This window comes from Echinops telfairi, unplaced genomic scaffold (genome assembly GCF_000313985.2).
Source record: "Echinops telfairi isolate 266 unplaced genomic scaffold, ASM31398v2 ScPeMD7_3;HRSCAF=10, whole genome shotgun sequence".
Classification (NCBI taxonomy): domain Eukaryota; kingdom Metazoa; phylum Chordata; class Mammalia; order Afrosoricida; family Tenrecidae; genus Echinops; species Echinops telfairi.
Genome location: NW_022103899.1, coordinates 58350795 through 58369291, shown reverse-complemented (window position 1 = coordinate 58369291; position 18497 = coordinate 58350795). Strand labels below are relative to the sequence as shown.

At 50.7% G+C, this 18497-nt stretch overlaps 1 protein-coding gene across 1 annotated transcript in view; it reads right to left on the bottom strand.

Annotated features, from left to right (window-relative positions):
• DIS3L2 (DIS3 like 3'-5' exoribonuclease 2) overlaps positions 1–18497 on the bottom strand; it is a gene marked incomplete at its 3' end in the record, with an annotated part of 319919 nt that overhangs the window by 66982 nt on the left and 234440 nt on the right. The window contains exon 11 of the mRNA XM_045294312.1: positions 12810–12922. Coding sequence (XP_045150247.1) covers positions 12810–12922 — 113 coding nt within the window. The remainder of the gene's footprint in view (positions 1–12809; positions 12923–18497) is intronic.

Below are 18497 nucleotides of genomic sequence, written 5' to 3'. Positions count from 1 at the left end.
ACAAAGACTACATACATGAACTTCTCTTCCCCACGACCCTCCATAGTCAAATGGAAAGGTGAGTTGGAAAAGTGAGGAGAGCTTGTCAGAGAAGTGTGAAATACATTACAGCAATGAAAAATAAGTATGTTTTACAATATACTAAAACTGAAGCCCCAGGCTCAAGAAAAATTTGGACTTTTGGATATAACCATCCCAGTTGAACCTTATACATTAGATAGAACCCAAGGGGTGAATATAAACTCAATTTTCCCTTAGTAATCTTTATGACCTCTAATGCTTTACTCAATGGCATACTTACCTTAATTAAAACAACAGTCTTCAACTTATTTTCAAATGATGTCTTACAGCTGGCCTAGAATATTATGTGACCTGTTTTCTCTGAAATTCGAGAGAGAAAATGCATCTCTCTCCTTGCATCTCGTGAAGGCAGTTCAAACTCTCCTCCTTCTACCTTTAAGCAGGTTCCTTTGCCCATTTACTGGGTTGCCACCTGCTCCTTCCTGCAAACAGAAAATGCTTGCCTTCACATCTTTTATTCAACACTTCTGCTGTGGAGCTTTGCCAGGCGGTATCAGGGCATGGTTGACAGGTTAACTGCCTGACAAGTATCAGGGAAGTGGGAGTCTATGCTGCACTCAAGGCCAATTTAGTCACTCATTTAATAGCAAAAACATAACCAGCCCCAGTGGTTTCTTATTCTGTGTGAAGTGTCTGAACTAATCCCTGCTTTGGTCTGGAAAAGTACATTCTTGAACTCTTGGCTCACAACAGTAACAAAAATGTTTAATTGTATGGCACTGTTTGCATTGCTCTGAAGAATGCCATTATTGTTTTTTATACCTACGTACTGCAGACAGGTTGTCAGGAGAGACTAGTCCCTGGAGACAGACATCAGGCTTGGGAGAAGCCGAGGGACAGGGAAAAGGGAAGAAGGCCTGCACTGAATGGATGCACCAGTGGCTGCAACACTAGGTTCCCATGTAAGAACAACTATGAGTGTGGCGCAGGGCAGGTAGGGTTTTGTTCGCTGTACATTGGGTCACTATGGGTTGGCACCTAACTGGTGGCACCTAGCAACAACAACAACAACAACAATGCAAAAACCTGATGACTACTTTAAAACTGGTGGTTAACAGCTTTATCCAACTACTTTGCAAGTGAGTTTTCTGCTACTGCAGATAAGTTTAGTATTGCATTGAAATGTGATCTCATCTCAGGAAAACTTCTAGAGCTAATGGAGGAATTTAACAAAGGAATTTAACAAAGGCGCAGAGGAACAAACAAAAACCAGCAATGAGAAATCTGAAAGGGAAATTAGAGAAACAATTCCATTTCCATGAACATCTAAGAGACAAAGGACCTATGATTAAATCTAAACGGGGTTGGGCATGCAGGATTTATATAATAAAACCTATAAAACACTGCTGGAAGGGGTTAAAGATGACTTACGTAAACAGAACCGTGTTCCATGTTCATGGATTGAAAGACTTGATATTGTCAAGATGTTAGTACTACCCAAAGTGAACTACAAATTCAGTACCCTTATCAAAATTCCAGCCACCTCCTTATAGAGATAGAAAAGTCAATCCTCAATTTTATTTGGAATAACAAGAGCCCAGAATGGCTAAAACAATATTGAAATGAAAGAGGAGAGCAGGGCTCACAATCCTGATGGAAACAGACTACACGGCTCTCGACAGTCATATCAAAACCGCTTAATAACAGAGACTTACACGACAGAAACAGAACTAAGAGCACAGAAATAAACCCACACATCTGATTTCGATAAGGGTGTTAAGTTCATTCGAGATGGTCAGGAGAGTCTCTCTTTCATAATCAAGGCCAGGAAAATACAACTCCCACATTTTAAAAAATGAAACGGGATCCATGGCCCACACTGTATACAAAACCAAGTTAGAAATGGATCAAGGACCTGAAACATGCAAACAAAATCCTTAGAAGAACAAGTAGGGGCAACACTGCCGGGCCAAGCCTTCAGCAATGGGCCGCCTATAGCCATCATCACAATTTAAAACTCTTGTTCACTTTAAGATTTTACCAAAAAGTGAAAAGGCCATGAAAGTAGTAATAATTTACAATTTATCATGGCTCCATGAGGTGGGAGGGAGGAAAAAAATAAGGAGCTGATACCAAGGGCTGAAGTATTGCCAATTATTGTCATGGCTGTTGATAAGCTGTACACCTGTAACAAGTTGAATCAGTCAAACTTATATAAGATACATTGACAACAACAACCACCACAGAGTAGCTCCTGGGGCTTCTTGCTGTTTAGTCCCTCCCAGTCAGCTCTGACTCAAGGCCACCCTGTGCACAACAGAACAAACACCCGTTCCTGCGCCACCTTCACACTTGTTCTTACGTTGGAGCCCACTGTCGCTGCCACAGTGTCCATCCAGCTCTTCGGGGACCTTCCTCCTTTTCACTGTCCCTCTCCTTTACCAAGCGTGATGTCCTTCTTACTTAGACTCACAACTGATTCTCACGGAAGTAGCAGTCACAAGATCAACAGCGCACTGCATTGGGGGACTCTGCTACACAAGACATCTTTTAAAGTGTTGAAAAGCAAAGATGTTACTTTGAGGACTAAGGGTGCACCTGGCCCAAGCCATGGTGTTTTCAGTCGCCTCCTATGCACGTGAAAGTTGGACACGGAATAAGGAAGACTGAAGAAGAATTGATGTGTTTGAATTGTGGTGCTGGCAAAGAATATTCTAAGTACTGTGGGCTGCCATGAGAGCACACAGCCTGTCTTAGAAGGACAGCAGAGTGGCCCTCAGAGGCAAGGATGGCGAGACTTCACCGTTTGTACTTTGGACATGTGGTCAGGGGAGGGCAATCCCCGGAGAAGGACATCATGCATGAGGTTACTTATACACAACCAAATACCTCAAGGATATGGTTTCCTGGTGAGGAAGTTTAGGGACATGGTTATCTGGGACCATCCCAGTTCACTGGTCTCTTAATGTATTCAGTGTTTCTATTCTACCTCCCCATGTTCACTGCATAGTGTCTGGGGTCTGAAAAACTCTAAAGTGAGCCCCCGAGGTACAGCTGATCTATCCCCTGTTGCTCACCTGGAGCAAGAGGGGAGGAAGGAATGTCAGGAACCAGAGGAGGGCACAGAGAGTGCAGCTCATTCCTTCCTTTGCTAGGAAACCAGAACTGGATGGTGGCCAGCTATCAGTACTTCACATGTTGATCAAAGAATTCACAGGAAGCTCTTGATCAAAAGGGGGAAGATGTAGAATAGGTGTAGGAAGATGTAAAATGTTCATGGACTTCACGCTTTCTGGAGCCATGGATGTTGGATCTCAGAATTTTCACCCTGAAATTGTCTTTAGACTTTATGCCAAAAATATCCCCCAAGTATGAGCCCCCAATAAAATGATTTAAAAAACAAAAACAAACAAACAAACAAACAAAAATCCCCCAAATACATCTTAAAATCGCCCACAAGGAAAGACATGAAGTTTAGGGCTAGGGAGTTTCTGTGAACCAGGGAAGGCCAAGCCAGGAAAGGAGGGTGAGAACGGTCATAAGCCCAAAGCGCACCACTGAATTTACAGGTAGAAACTACCGAATTGGTGTGTGTTTCACTGTTTTATATATTCTCAGTAGCAACAACGGAGTCTAGAAGAATTGATTTAAATACCATATACACTCTAGCATAAGTTGACCGGAAGATCAGCTGAGGCACCTAATTTTACCACAAAAAACTGCATAAAAAATGTGAAGCTATCCCTGCTCAGAGCAGTCAATGCATAGAGGACCATATGGCCAGCCCCACTACGAGACATGACATCCCTCACTGACCCACAGCCCTATGGGGGACAACACCGGAGACAGTGTGGGAATTGCACCCGATCTGACCGCACCACACCGAGGCAAAGCACTGGGGGCGTGCAACAGTACAGCAAAGGGAGCACAGCAACAAAGTACTGAGGGGATACCAAAAATAGACATTGGGGCCAGGGCATGGCGCCCCATCAGTCTCTACTGGAAAACACTCCTAAAGGTCAACAAACAGACTTGAACTATTTACAGGCTTTTCCTTTTTGGTCATTAGTTTGTTGCTGCTGTTATTTTGCTTTCTTTCGTTGCTTAGTTTGCTCTGTCTTGTTTTTTGTGCATGTCATCTCTGCAGGTCTATCTACATAAGATAGATGGGATAAACAATCTGGAGGAGATAACAATGGGACCAATGGTTGGGGGGGGGCATGGGAGAGGGGGAGGCGGGAGAAAAGAAGTGGGTGTTAACAAACCCAGGGACAAGGGAACAGCAAGTGATCCAAAATCGGTGGTGAGGAGGATGTAGGAGGCCTGGTAAGGCGTGATGAATGGCAATGTACCCGAGAGGAATGACTGAAACCCAAATGAAGACTGAGCATGATAGTGGGACAAGAGGAAAGTAAAAGGAAATAGAGGAAAGAACTAGGAGGCAAAAGGCATTTATAGAGGCCTAAATACAGACATGTACATATGCAAATGTATACGTACATTTATGTATATGTACATATATGACAATGGGGAAATAGATCTATGAGCATATATTTATAGGTTTAGTATTATGGTAGCAGATGGATATTTGGCCTCTACTCAAGTACTTCCTCAATGCAAGAATACTTTGTTCTATTAAACTGGCATTCCACGATGCTCACCTTCCTGACACGATCGTTGAAGACAAAGCGGGCACATATGCAAATGTGGTGAAGAAAGCTGATGTACCCAGCTATCAAAAAATATGGCGTCTAGGGTCTTAAAGACTTGGAGACAAACAAGCGGCCATCAGAGCCCACATGGAGGCAACAGAGCCCACATGGAAGAAGCACACCAGCCTGTGTGATCACGAGGTGTCAATGGGATCAGTTATCAGGCATCAAAGAACAAAAAATCATATCCTTGTGAATGAGGGGGAGTGCGGAGTGGAGACCCAAAGCCCATCTGTAGGCAACTGGACATCCCTTTACAGAAGAGTTGTGGGGAGGAGACGAGCCAGTCATGTTGCAGTATAGCACCGATTAAACACACAAATTCCTCTAGTTCTTTAAGGCTTCCTTCCCGCACCGCCCCCACTATCATGATCCCGATTCTATGTTACAATCTGGCTAGACCAGAGGATGTACACTGGTACAAATAAGAGCTGGAAACAAAGGGAATCCAGGACAGATAAACTCCTCAGGACCAATAATGAGAGGAGGGGAAGGGAAAGGTGGGATAGAAAGGGGGACCCGATCACAAGGATCCACATATAACCCCCTCCCTAAGGGATGGACAACAGAAACGTGGGTGAAGGGAGACGTTGGAGAGTGTGAGGCAAGACGAAATATTAATGATTTATAAATTATCAAGAGTTCGTGAGGTGGGGGCGGGAAGTGAGAAAAATGAGGAGCGGATACCAAAGGCTCAAGTAAAAAGAAAATGTTTGAGAATGATGATGGCAGTAAACACACAAATGTGCTTGACACAATGGATGTATGTATGGATTGTGATAAGAGTTGTACAAGCCCCCAATAAAATGATTTTTTAAAATGTGCTGAAAAACTCGGCTTATATACAAGTATACATGGTAGTTAACACCCTAAGTGTATGTCGAGGGCTTTATAAAACAGACCATCTTCATGTCCTTTGGACTAAACAAACATTGTGTACAGAATGCAGACAGTTTTAACACTTTACTGACTCACGATGGACCGAATATATAGATTTCATATAATTCCAGCCTTTGGTCAAAGCCAAATTTGTTGGGTGTGCATTCTTGGATTCTTTTCTGGGCTGGTCATCAGATAACTATGTTCACTGTACAGTGGTGGCAGCCTTCTCATCCAGCATGCTTGTCTAATGGAATCCACCCTGGGCTCCACGGTTTCACAGAGAGTATCAAGGCAGTATCTCCTTCCGAATCATGAAGCTGAGCATCTGACAGCAAGACAGCATTCCTGACGTTCTGTCTCAGTGTTTGCTGAGGAATCAATGCAACTACCAGGCAGCATGGTCCCCTGGGTGGGCCCTTGGAGCCGCAAGAGCCCATTCGTGGGAAAGCAGGTGCGATCTGCATGCAGCCTGGTGTTCAGTTAATACAACGCACTGACCTCCATTTCTTAGCTATGACAAATGGATCATGGGCACGAACTATGTTCACAAGGGGTGACACTGGGTATGGGGTAGATAGTCCTTTCTATACTATCCTTGCAACTTTTCTGCAAATCTAAAATGATCGAAAAATAGAGTTCATTTGAGAAAAACTAAAAAGTCATCTTCCCATGGATTGATTTCATATAAGCGAGTGTTATACATTATGTTAATGAAATAAAACAGATCTGTTTTTTACATACTTGGATTTAGGACAGAAGTTTACTTGCAATATGGCCTTTGTGCTTAAAAAAAAAAAAGCCCCAAACCATTAGCCAATTAAATGGGGGCAGCGTGGCTTAGGAAGCAAGCATGGGCTTTGGGGTCAGACAGATTTAGGGTCCAATCCGAGGTCTATCACTTCCTGTACAATTTGGTCAAGTCTGCCAGACTCTCTGTCCTGGTTTTCTGGTTGGTAAAATCAGCCTAAGGCTGCTCAGTAGGCGTGTGGGGCTCCCCTCTACACCACCCTCTCTATGCTCCTCCCCTACCTGCACACACGACTCCCTGTTTCTGGACGTTCTGCACTGGGCATACTTCTGCATGGCCTTTGAGATTCAGCTCACAGCCACCTCCAAAGGGCGGATCCCAATCCCACCAAGCACGGTGTGAGCAGTGATGCTGTGAGCAAAGATGCTGTGAGCAGGGCTGCACACTGTAGAGTCCACCACTGACTTGGCCCTCTTTGCCCCTTACACTCCTAGGTGCACCCCACACTAGACCACGGGAGCCTCAAGCCTCATTCCTGCCTCATTATCCGGCACCTGGCACATGGCGGGCACTTGGAGTTGGCGGACAAATGACCTGCATCAAGGAAACCACCACTGGTTTCCTCCTATGTTTGTGAATTTCCTGTGTCACATTTCACATTTCATGACCAATCAGGGTGGACTCTGGTTTCAAACATTTTTACATAAATGATTCACAGGCAACTTTGAAAAGTTCATGGAAAAATGGAAGGAAAAGAGAGTGGAATATTCCCATGAACTTTTCCACGTCCTCTTGTATTTTAAGAATAAAATATACCATCTTGGCTACCCTGTCCCTCCAAAACCTTAGTGGTCCACTCAGTGGAAAAGCATTTGATAAAGCCTCTGGTAAAGAAGACTATCTCTCTCTCTTTCTCACACACACACACACACACACACACACACACACACACACACGTCCTGTGTGCTCAGGAAGTTGTTGAACGTTTAAACTTCAAGGAGTCTCAGCATATTGAAAATTTCAGGGGCATAGCTTTCCATAAATGTCCATCAATTCTTGGGGCAGAATTCCAATGGAACTCAGATAAAATGGCTTTCTGTCTGCGTGTGTGTCAACAGATGGCCATTCCTCTGCCTTTCCAATAAAAAGGAAAGCATGTCCACGTCACAGGGGCACTTGTGGCTTGGCACATCCTGGCTGATTTCTGCTGGGGTCAGTGTGAATGTGTGTGTTCCCTGACAGCCCTGGGACCTAGCAGGGTCCAGGGCAGCCACGCTGATAAGCTGCTTCCTCAAATACAAGAGATGTTATTTCAGCGAGTAACCCGGCTGGACATGGCCCTGCGGTTCACGGGTACACATGTGCTACGTGAGACCCTCAGAGTTCAGGGCACAAAGCTGAAGAGGGACAAGAGAAGAAGGGGCTTCTCCAAGCTGAGCAACCCCAGCTATCATGGTGACCTCTCCAGGCCCCCTCATCCCCAGGCTGGTCCTGGCTTGCCCTCTTGCTCTGTCTGTATGTTTCTGTCCTGATTTCAAATTCCCTAACAGGGCCAAAAGGAAGCCTTTATTAAGCAAAAATATTCACAGCCCCCTTTGTTGAATGAAAACATCACAATGGGAAGCTACTGTTTCTCAACATATCTTATCCACTTCTCTGGCCCTTCCCCAAAGAATTCTGTAGTCTTTTATGGATACATGTCACAAAATGCAGCTTGGGCATCTCACACCGTGTCCCTTTGCAATGATCTCCACGTTTGGGGAAGGAAATAAGGCTAAGACTAAGGCTGCGGGGTGGTGGGGTAAGGTCTCCCAAAGAGACCCTCCTAGGGCCGCCCAGCTACCCTGGAGATGAGCAGGTGCGCAGTCTCGATAGCAGACGAGCCCTCAGCACAGCTCTCCGGCCTTCTCCTCGCCAGCCTCACTTTCCATTCCCTTCAAGCCTCTTTTGGAGGGGTCCCCACGCCACGACTGCCCTGTCTGCTTGGAGACATTCTACACATGGGGGACATTTGCTGCGTCTGAACTGTGGTCAAGCCTTCCTCCCGAGAAGGCTCACTGAAGGTGGAAGCCTCAAGTCTGAAGCGCTAGAGTGAGTATTGGACTGACGCGGTCATTGGTAATTCCGATTCTCCAGTTCTACACGGCTGTTGTGAGGTCTTTCCCTGCCTTGATAGGGACTAAAGGAGTTGATGCATGACAAACCCGAATCTCTCCCTATTAACTTCTTAAGATCAGATCCTACCCAACGCCCTCATTTGCTTTAGTCCCCAGGATGGGTCACATGGCTCCTGCTGTGAAGCTTGAACTCCTCGCTCCCCCTTCCTGGTCAAACGCCACAAAACGCACCAGCAACCTTGAGACCAGCTGTGCAGTGCAGGGGCGCTGGGTCCTTGAGCCAGGCTGGCGGTTAGCTCAGGGATCAGTGCTTGTCTTTGGCTCCTTCCTTCTTCCTTCAAGCCCTTCAGAAGCTATCTGGAAACCGCATGGCTCTCCTCAAGTCTCCCACGTAACTGTTTCTTCCTCATGCGCAGCAGAAAACCCTGACTCTCCCACGGAGGAAACGCAGATGGTGACTCGAGCCAGCCCCTAAGCTCCCAGCCGTCTTCTTCGGCCAGGTCTCCCCACTGTGCCCCTAACTTATCATATGCCTCAGTCCCCTCCCACAAACCAACGTGGGCATTTTCTCAGGGCTGCCCTGTGCCCCCTCACTGCCCTATCCCAGCAGGCCCCCGAGAGATGTTTCTAGAACTCTCTCAGATCAGCCTTTTCCTCTCTATCTTCCGCTGTTGAGGTATGCAAACATATCCTCTGTTAGGATACAGTTTCATCCTGCACTCAAAGTTCTTCTTGGGAAGATTTCCTTGTTAGCGTTCTCCGGCGCCCACGTGTCCTGACTCTCTACACTCCGTTCACTGCTAGCCTGCAATCCCATTTATTACTGCCTCCGCTTCCCCAAGAGTCAATGAGGAGAATGCAGGCGGTTTTAAAAGTTCAATTGCCCTGCGCAAGAGGGAGGGTCAGAGTACCTGCAGTGGGGCCCAGTGTGTCTGGTGAAGCCTGCTCCTTCTGCACTTACGGTGAGAAGTGGCCCAGAGCTTCCAAAACCTCCAGGACCCCACCTCTGAGAGGCGGCACTGGCCACTGTGGGAGGAACTGGGAGAGGACCTCGGTTCGGGGCAACAGTGAAGTCCTTCCCATTCCGGCTGAAGAAACCAAGAGCCCACTTCTCCTGGGTCCAGCGAGACCTCTCACTATTTGTAAGTGCTCCTCAGATTCTGTGAACTAAGATCTTGGGGGCTTTGGGGTGGCTACTGCAAGTCTCAAGGGGCCATGAAGACTTCAGGAAAGGGCTCTGGTGGTGGGAATAATGTTCCCACCTCTGACCTCACCGACCTTCAACTAACAGGTGGGAGGCGATCTCCTCACTCAGTCAAGGGGAACCTCTTCTCTACCTGTCCTCAAGAGCAAGCCCACGCTCCTGAGCCTACCTGGGGAACTTCAGCCCTTATTTCCCTGGGTACTTTAAGAAAACTCACTGTCGCATCTATTCCGACTCATGATGACCCTACCGGACAGAGCAGAGCAGGCCCCTTAGGGTTTCTGGGCCTGTAATCTTTACGGGAACAGAGAGCCTCAATGTCCCCCATGGAGGCGGCTGGTGGGTTTGAGTTGCTGGACTTGTAACCCAGTACACCCACAGGGCTTTTTACACCCCAGCAGTCCCGACCTGCACACTGCCCCGTACACAACCCATGCTCCCTGTGAGCCGCTGTAGCTCTTTCAGGATGGACATGTGGCTCTGAAGTACAACTGGAAAACTTTAAAGGGTTTTATTTAAAGAATGGTGATTTCACTTCCTTGTAAAATATATGTATTTATGGCTCTTGAATTGCTTTTGAATTGTTGTGAGGGACAGGACTGGCCCTTGTGTCTCCAGAGTTTGCCGACCCCTGATCTAGGCACGCCTCGACACACTGCCCCAGGAGACCCTCCTCCCTCTGGGCCCTCCAGGGCTGGCTCTCGCACAGGGCCCAGCTTTCTCGCCTTTCCCTCCCTGGCACACGGCTGGCGGAGGCATGCAGACGGGAAGCAGACCGATGAGGTCTGGGGGTTGCAGGAAGGGGCACCATCTTCTGGCGCATGCTCCTGGGCAGTGCTGGGATCAAGGCTGGGTCAGGCCAAGCTGAAAAGCTGGCCAGGGGACCACAGTGGGGGTGGGGGTGGGGGTGAGCGAGGCCACGGGCTTTCTAAGCATTCTGGGCGAGAGCTTGAGAGAATAGAGAGAAATGGATCATTTAGGTAAATACACGGCTGCCCCAGGCAGCTGGGTGGGGGTACCAACAAGACCATAAAACCTTATATTAGCCCCAGAGAACAGAAACATCTGCTGAAGCCGCAGCGGGCGGGCTGGCCAAGTTCAGTGGCGGGTCGGCCAGGGCAGCCCTGTGACCAACAGAAAGGGCCATGGAGGCGAAGCATCAGTCATCCCGGCGAGAAGGGGCGGGAGGACTCGGCAGTGCTGCAGGGTGACAGTAGCTGGGTAGGCCCACCCCTCAGCCACCCTGGCGCTCGCCTGGTAGGAGGGCTGCGGGAGGCAGGCCACCGCCTTCTCGAGGGTGCGGTGGGTTGTTCTCACTCCCAGGACCTCACGGTGTCCCAGACCGTGTCCCAGATGCTCTGGAGCTCCCCATTCCCACACTGGACTCGAGCGAGCCGATGGCCAGCCGACGTTTCTCGGGAGAGTGCTTTGTTATTTTTGTTTTTTTCGAGTTAATGCTTCTGGGAGGGCAGACTCAGACCAACTCTTTGCTGCCCACCCCACCCTCCCTCACTGCCCCCGCCAACCTGCGGTGTCAGAGGGGACAAGGCACAACCCTGTGGGTGCCACACGCGGGGCGCTCGCAGTCCTCCTCTCTGATCTCCATCATGAAGCAGTGCCCATAAAACGCCAGCGAGATTTATGGGCGGACTCGCACCGGAGCTCTTTCACACCTAAAACAACAGGCAGGCCGGGGCTGGGGCCAGGCCAGCGGCAGGGCCATTGGGGTGAGCTGTCCACCGTGTGGGTTTTCCTGGACATTGCACCCGTCCTTCACAGGTTTTACAAAGATAACCGGGCAATCCACAATCCGCGTGCTGCTCCCGTCCCAAAGAAGAAGGCCGAGACCAAAGCACCGGGCCCAAGTTCAGGTGGACAGCGACCCTGGCCTTACTGGAATTGTCTTCTGTCAAAAGGGAGAGCGCTGTTTTCTCTCCTGCCGCCCTCCCCAAGCCCGTGGGTTATAAACAGCCGCTATTGACATTTCCCCGTGGTCTGAGTGTTCCATGTCATCAAATATCACTGTGAGCCAAGCCCCATCAAGAAGAACGTCCTTGAGTGGACGATGTCCCTGGGGACTGTCCCAATCTTGGGGACCATTCCCTGCCTCGGCTCAGACTGTACTTCCTGCTGGCCCCTGGTTAGATGGACCTGGGGCACAAGAAACCAGTCCACTGGCAGGTCCCTCCCCCTGGGGCTGGGGCTGGGAGGTCAGATTCTGCCAGCTGAGCAGCGGTGGACCTGGAAGGGAGACTCGGCTCCTCCAGCCTCTAAGAAGATCTTTACAGTCAAGTGAAAGCAGCAGCACAGTTCCTGACACAATCCTCCCAGAAACAAAGGAGGAGGAGGGGGAGGAGGAAAGATCAGCGCAGTGGCTCCCAGGAATCTGAGCGCACAGTTGCTGCTGTCCAAGGTTGTGGGCGGCACCCCTCATGCCTGCCAGGCCGCCCCCGGATAAACTCTCGCCCTGCCACCACCACGGAACCAAAAAGGGGAACCGGAGCGGAAATGTGCACAGGGACTTGACCCAATTCTCTGCCTCCGCTTCTTATTCGACAACAGCATTCCTGGTTATAGGGAGTTGGCAACAGCTGGACAAGAGCCTCTCCCTCTACCTGGGACTAACACCTACCCACCCCACAAGCCCAGTGACCCTGCGGGGCAGAGCAGGAGTGCACCAGGGGCCCAAGGCTGCCATCTGTACAGAGGCAGATGGCCTCCTCTTCTCACAGGGCGGCTGGTGGGGTCAGACCATTGACCTTTCCTTTCGTTCCCTGAGCTCCCTAACCGTTGACTGTCTGATCTGCACTGGGATACGAACGGTCCCTCCCAAGGTGCCTGCAAACGCACTGACACTGCCCGCCCAGAGGCGTGCGGAGTCGTCACTAACGAAGTCCTGGAGGTGCTTCACACATGGACACGCTCAATTTACCCAGCAGCACCCTAGTCAGGAGTGGCCAGGACCCCACTTGGGCCTCGTCTCCCTAAAGTCACCCCTCTCCTAATTTCGACTAGTCTATGGCTCCAAACAGAATCATCTTTTCAAAATGGAAAGAAAGCCAGGAGTTGGAGGAAGCCTTAAGTGGAGATGCGGCTGTCAGGTCAAGAACGAGATGGACGATTACCTTCTGCACCAGGTAGACGCTGGTGGCTCTCTCGGCTGCCACCCGGTCCAGCTCTGAGCCCTCGGGGATGAAGTAACTCACGTCGGCGATGTGGACGCCCACCTCAAAGTTGCCTGTGAACGCACAAAGAGGACTGTCAGCTGCTCAAACTGACCCCAAACCTCCGCCTCCAGGTGACTGCACTTCCCAGCGATCCCACCGGGTGGAATACAACCACTCCTAGGGGTTCTGAGACTGAGCTCTCTGCAGGCGCAGAAAGCCGCGTTTCCTCCCTGCGGCGTACCTGGTGGGTGTGAACTGCTAACCTTGCAAGCTGGTTAGTAGTCCAATGAGTCATGACTCCATCACCAGGGCTTCAAGAACTGAGCGACCCACCCGCAGGTATTTTCTGTCTGCTGTGGGGTGTCCAGGGATACGGACACTTTATCCTAGGTAAACCAGATGAACCATTTCTCACGAGACGTTTCCTTTTTCTATAGGCTCCTTCTTTAAGCGAACATCTGAAGTAGACTTGCAAAAGAAGGCCTGGCTCATTTAGCATGAAGGACAAACAAATCCTCTCAGGCTGTCAGAGTGAGTTAATCTCCAAGTCCTACCCAAAGTCCTGGCAGCCAGTCCTTCCTCCGCCCCACGTCTTGCCTGGCCCCACCCATGGCTGGCGGTGTTTCCAAATGGGAGTGTGACGGCCTTGTCAACCTGGGGTTGCTATTCACCCCATCCACCTGTTGGTCAGCAGCCCCATCGGTCATGGAAGCCTTTCTCTGGTCCCTGAACATGTATCTGCACATGCTCCACTCAGAGGTTTGTGGGAGACACACACGACAAACCAGACGGCCACTGCTGCCCAGTCAATTCTGACTGTGGTGGCCACGTGACAGAGTAGAACTGCTTGTCTTACAGGACAAGCTGGTCACGTCTCTCTCCCAAGGAGTGGATAGTTGGTTTGAACCACTGATATTTTGGTTAGCGGATGGGTGCCTAACCACTGCACCACCAGGGCTTTCCCCAGAGCCTTGCTGAGCTCATGGTTTCCCCTCAAGCCAAACCCAGTGCCACAGCGTCAATGCCAACTTACAGCCACCTGACAGGACAGGGTGGGAGCCCTGGTGGCCTAGTGGTTATGTGTTGGGTTACTAACTGCAAGGTCAGCAGTTTGAAACCACCAGCCACCTCCATGGGAGTAAGACAAGGCTCTCTCCTTCCATAAGGGTAATTGCCTCAGAAGCCTGTGGGGGCAGTTCTACCCTGTCCTGTAGAGTCACTATGGGTTGGAATCAGCTCGATAGCAGTGAGTTGGTTGGTTTGCTTGGTTGGTTTTATATAGGGCAGTGTAGAACTCCCCCTGTAAGTTTCCAAGATGGTAACTGTTTCCAGGAGTAGAAAGCCTCATTCCGTCTCCCGAGGAAGAGCAGTTGATGGTTTCAAAGCACCGACCTTGCAGCTAGCAGCCCACTGTGTGACCACGATGCCACCACCCAGCTCCTCGGCAGGATCTGCCTAGGGTCAACTCACAGCGAGAAGAGACACCGCTCTTCACACAGGGAAGGGGCCTGGCGGCACTCTCCTCACTCGATCTGAGAGCCTGCCTTTCTGCAGCACGAGTAGGCAAGGCTGGCCTGGGGGGCCCAGCAGAAGTCTTGGCACACGGGAGGCACCCATCAATACTGCAGAGGGCAAGGATCTACGTCTGGTTTGCTTCTGTTACTCTCCGCCCAACCCCCGCCCCCTGGGAACTGGGCTTCCTCACCAAACCTTGGTGCACCGTGGTCACATGATCCAAAGTCCTGCGGACTTTGAAGGAATGGCATCTTTGGTGGGGCTGGGAGGAGTGCTGAGACTAGACATTTAAGGTGAAGCCCTGAACAGCCCATCGAGCATCTATGAAAGAGTTGCGTGTGCAAGTGTGTGTGTGTGTGTGTGTGTGTGTGTGTGTGTGTGTGTGTGTGTTATGAAATGGAGCCAGGAGAGTACAAAGTCGGGGCGGACGGAAGCAGCTGAAGACACAGGCACAGAGGTGAGACTGCTTCCATGTACACAGTTGTAGATGCTGTGTCCCTGTGCCTGTCTCTGTTCCCAGAGGGTAGTCCAGGCACAGGCATGTGACCTGTGAAAATTCCTTCTGAGTCTGATTGAGGAATGGATATGGACTTCAGGATAGAGGCTCTTTCTCCTGGGAAGTTGAAGAATAAAGACTATGAAAGCCTGGAGCCACCAAGACACATCCTGCCACAGGAGTGTGCAAAGACAGCAAAGCACAGGGCTGAGAGGGAGGAGGGAGTGGGGGTGGGGAGAGAGAGAGAGAGAGAGAGAGAGAAGACTGGTGTCCTGGTTTGAACTCTTGGACCCAGATGAACCAGAAAGTAGTCTGTGAACTTGGTCATCCACGAGGCAAGGGATTCCCTTCTGGCTATGACTCACTGCAAGAGTCACCCCGGTCAACATGTTGGCCCAGAGGAGCTCACTGTTACAGCACTATTGGCTCCTCTGGTGGGCCCACCAGGGCACTCAGTCCTAAGGTTAGAGAAGACACTGTATCTTCAAGTTCTGTAGCTCCTTCTCACCCTCTGATTCCTTCGAGGACATAGCTCTGGGTGCTTAAATGAAGGGGTTCAGGTGGGGAGTAGAACTTCCAAGGTCCCCCATCCCACACCCAGAGACCACCCTCAGACCTGGTGCTCTCCTGCACATGCCTATGACATTCCTCCTGTCAGGCAAGCCCAAGTCCTCCTGGGAGCTGCCGGCTGCGGTGGGATAACTGATAGACCTGTTTGCCACCGGGCAGGGCGGGCTGGAAAGCGGAGGAAGCTGTGTGGCTCTGAGCTCAGCGGCTCGCCAGGATCGAGGAACTCGACCCCGAGGGAGCTTGGCCAAACGTCCCAGACGGCCCAGCTTCGCGCTCTGATATTACAATTATCTAAGAGCAACACTGGGGAAGGTAAACGAGAGTGCCTTCTTTTGAAGTCTGGATGATAATCTATTGGCCTCACAGGTAAATATTGACCAAAGGAAAGAGAGAGAGGATGATTACGTCATGATAGAAACCATCATTTTAAACTCAGACTCTGTTGTTACTACACATGAACTTTCTGTCCTTGGTCAAAATTGACAAACTGACAAAGAACTCATTACAGGAGCTAAAACACAAAGGGGGCCAATGAAAACACGTTTGAGAGGCTTGGATTTCCCTCCTAATTCCCCGCAGAGCCCCCGCACCCGGCAAAGAGAAGCTCTCTTACTCTCGGCTGTGGATCTTGCGTGTGGAAACCCTAAGTAAATATTTTAGTACATATATTTACATAATGTGAACTCACAGAACTCTGGGGCCGGTGGCCCTGAAGGTTTTGTCCAACGAAAGACTAACTACAAATTCAAATGGTTACGTGGCAGACGCTGCCAAATCGTTTAGGGCAAATTTGGTGTTTTGTTTTGTTTGCAAATACTATCCCGTAGAAAAATTCTCTCTAGGATTTTTTTTTTTTAACTCCTGGGGCTGGGGTGAGCTTGGATGTGCAGTGGGAGCAGAGAGAGGCCGGCTCCTCGGCTCATCAGGGCGGGCTCCCTCTGCCCGGGGTCCTCACGCTCCCTGGATACAAATACTCCTCTGAGTGACCCTGACAGGACATCAGAAGGACTTCGTCCAGTCAAAACACGAACAGGATCTAACGCAGGGCCGGGAGACCAGCTCCTCTCAGCCAGCTCCCCGCCAGCCCAACCACTTCCCGACACAGTCCCTGCCAGGTGGCCCCGGCCATACCCTCAACCGTGGGAACGCCTGTCTCTGGAGGCCACCAGCTCTTTCTGGGGCGCTCTGGCTATGAGGGGTGTTTCCTCACGCAGGACCACGGTCCACCTGCATTATGCAGGCGACAGAGGTGGCCCCTTGTTCCCAGGGGGCCACAGTCAGTGGGATGGGCACACCTGACACTGTGATGACAAGGGGGCCTTCCCGGGACGGAGCACATGGGAGTGAGATGTGCTGCCAACTGTGTTTACTTCAGGGAGAACCCATGTGAGGGTGCTTGGTACAACTATGTGGGTGCAGAGACACCAATGATCACAACAACGACAATAAGGACACTGGCATCGGCCATGTATTAAATGTCTTTTCTGTGCTGGGGGCGCCACCCACATTAGTCTAACTTTGACAGCAGTTGTGCCAAACGTCTTTCACAGAGGGGTCATCTGAGGCCCAGAGAGGTGCCAGGGCAGCTGCTTAAGGTCACCTGGCTACTGAATGATAAAGCCTGGATTCAAAAAGTGGGTTTGTTTGACCTTGTGCCATCACTGTAATGTCAGGACAAGGTCACATGAGCCCACTGTGTCTTCCAAGGGGCCACCTCTGCATACTCCCCCACACTGCTTAAGGCTCAGTGGAAGCCATGTCCTCAGCTATGAACTCAGAAGTCCTGCCCGGGGCTGGCAGGGGCTGGTTCCAGAAAAACCACTAAGCCACCTACTCTATGTCCATCGAGTCATAAAGATTCTGAAGGAAAAAAAAAGATTCTGAAGATCACAGCACTGCCTTTCTGAACGCTTCTCTCTCGGTAATCCTCCTTCGGCAGCAGTGTGATTGTCCCGGGCACTCAGCAGGCCTGGCCAAGGTGCAGTGGCCTTATCAGAGGTGGGCCATGAGCCAGCCTTGCATGTTGCAGGCAGACTGGCTGGTGGTCAGAAAGGTTGGTCCCTCACAGACAACACTATTACTGGGAGGTCATCAACCCTCTGGGCCATGAAACCTAAATCTTGTGAAGCCTGCCTCGTCCTGACCTAATGACGGGTGATTTTTTCCCTCTGGAAATGCCTTTGGTCTGACCGCCAAGGCTGCTGGCGTTCTCCCTTAGGCTCCCAACAGGCCAGTGTCCCTGTGAACTCTGGCTACACTGCCTCCCCGGACTGCCTCATGCCCTCCCGGGCACCGGCAAGAGCCATTGTCTCCCAACGCATCAGCCTGGGTTTACCCGCAAGAAGGGCTGGAAAGAAGCTCGTGGAGAAATGTTATCAGCCAATTCCTTTCAGAATCACCTTCCTCCATGGGCCGAATGGGAGTCTCCATTTGGCCAATCCACAGGCCCCTCACCATGCACACTTCACAAGCAAAATCCCACCCCAGCCAAACAGTCCAACCCCCCACCCCCACCCCTCTTTTTCTGGTCCCATGAAGTGGGATCACCTCACCTGAGTGCCAGAGTCTGAAAGAGACTGAGGCCTCACTGCGTACTGTGCTGAGCAGCCACACTGAGCTCCATGTTCAAGATGCCTCTTACGCTGCCCAAACCCCTCTCCATCAACCCTGCCTGGGCCGGGCGCTGCCATTCTCTCGAAGGAGAGCAACCGGCCTCCTTACTGCTTCCTGTGCACGTTCGCTCCTTAGATCCATTTCCCACACTGGGGTTCCTGCTTCCTCGACGACACAGCCCCCTTCACCTCACTTCTCCTACTCCCGCCCACGAGGGTGGGGGCAATACGGCAAACCCCAGTGATGCTGCTCCCACAACTGTGCCGGCACGTCTTGGCTGCCAGACAGCATGGCCTCTCACCTCCAGCTCTCCCCGTGCGGGGCGCTCCTCGGGCCTTCTCCCCGACCACTCCTACTGGCCCTTCAGACGACCAGATCATGCGTGCTCCCCACCAGCAGGCCTTCCCTGGGGGCTCTTCTCAACTTTCCTGGGCTTCTTCTACTCCACCCAC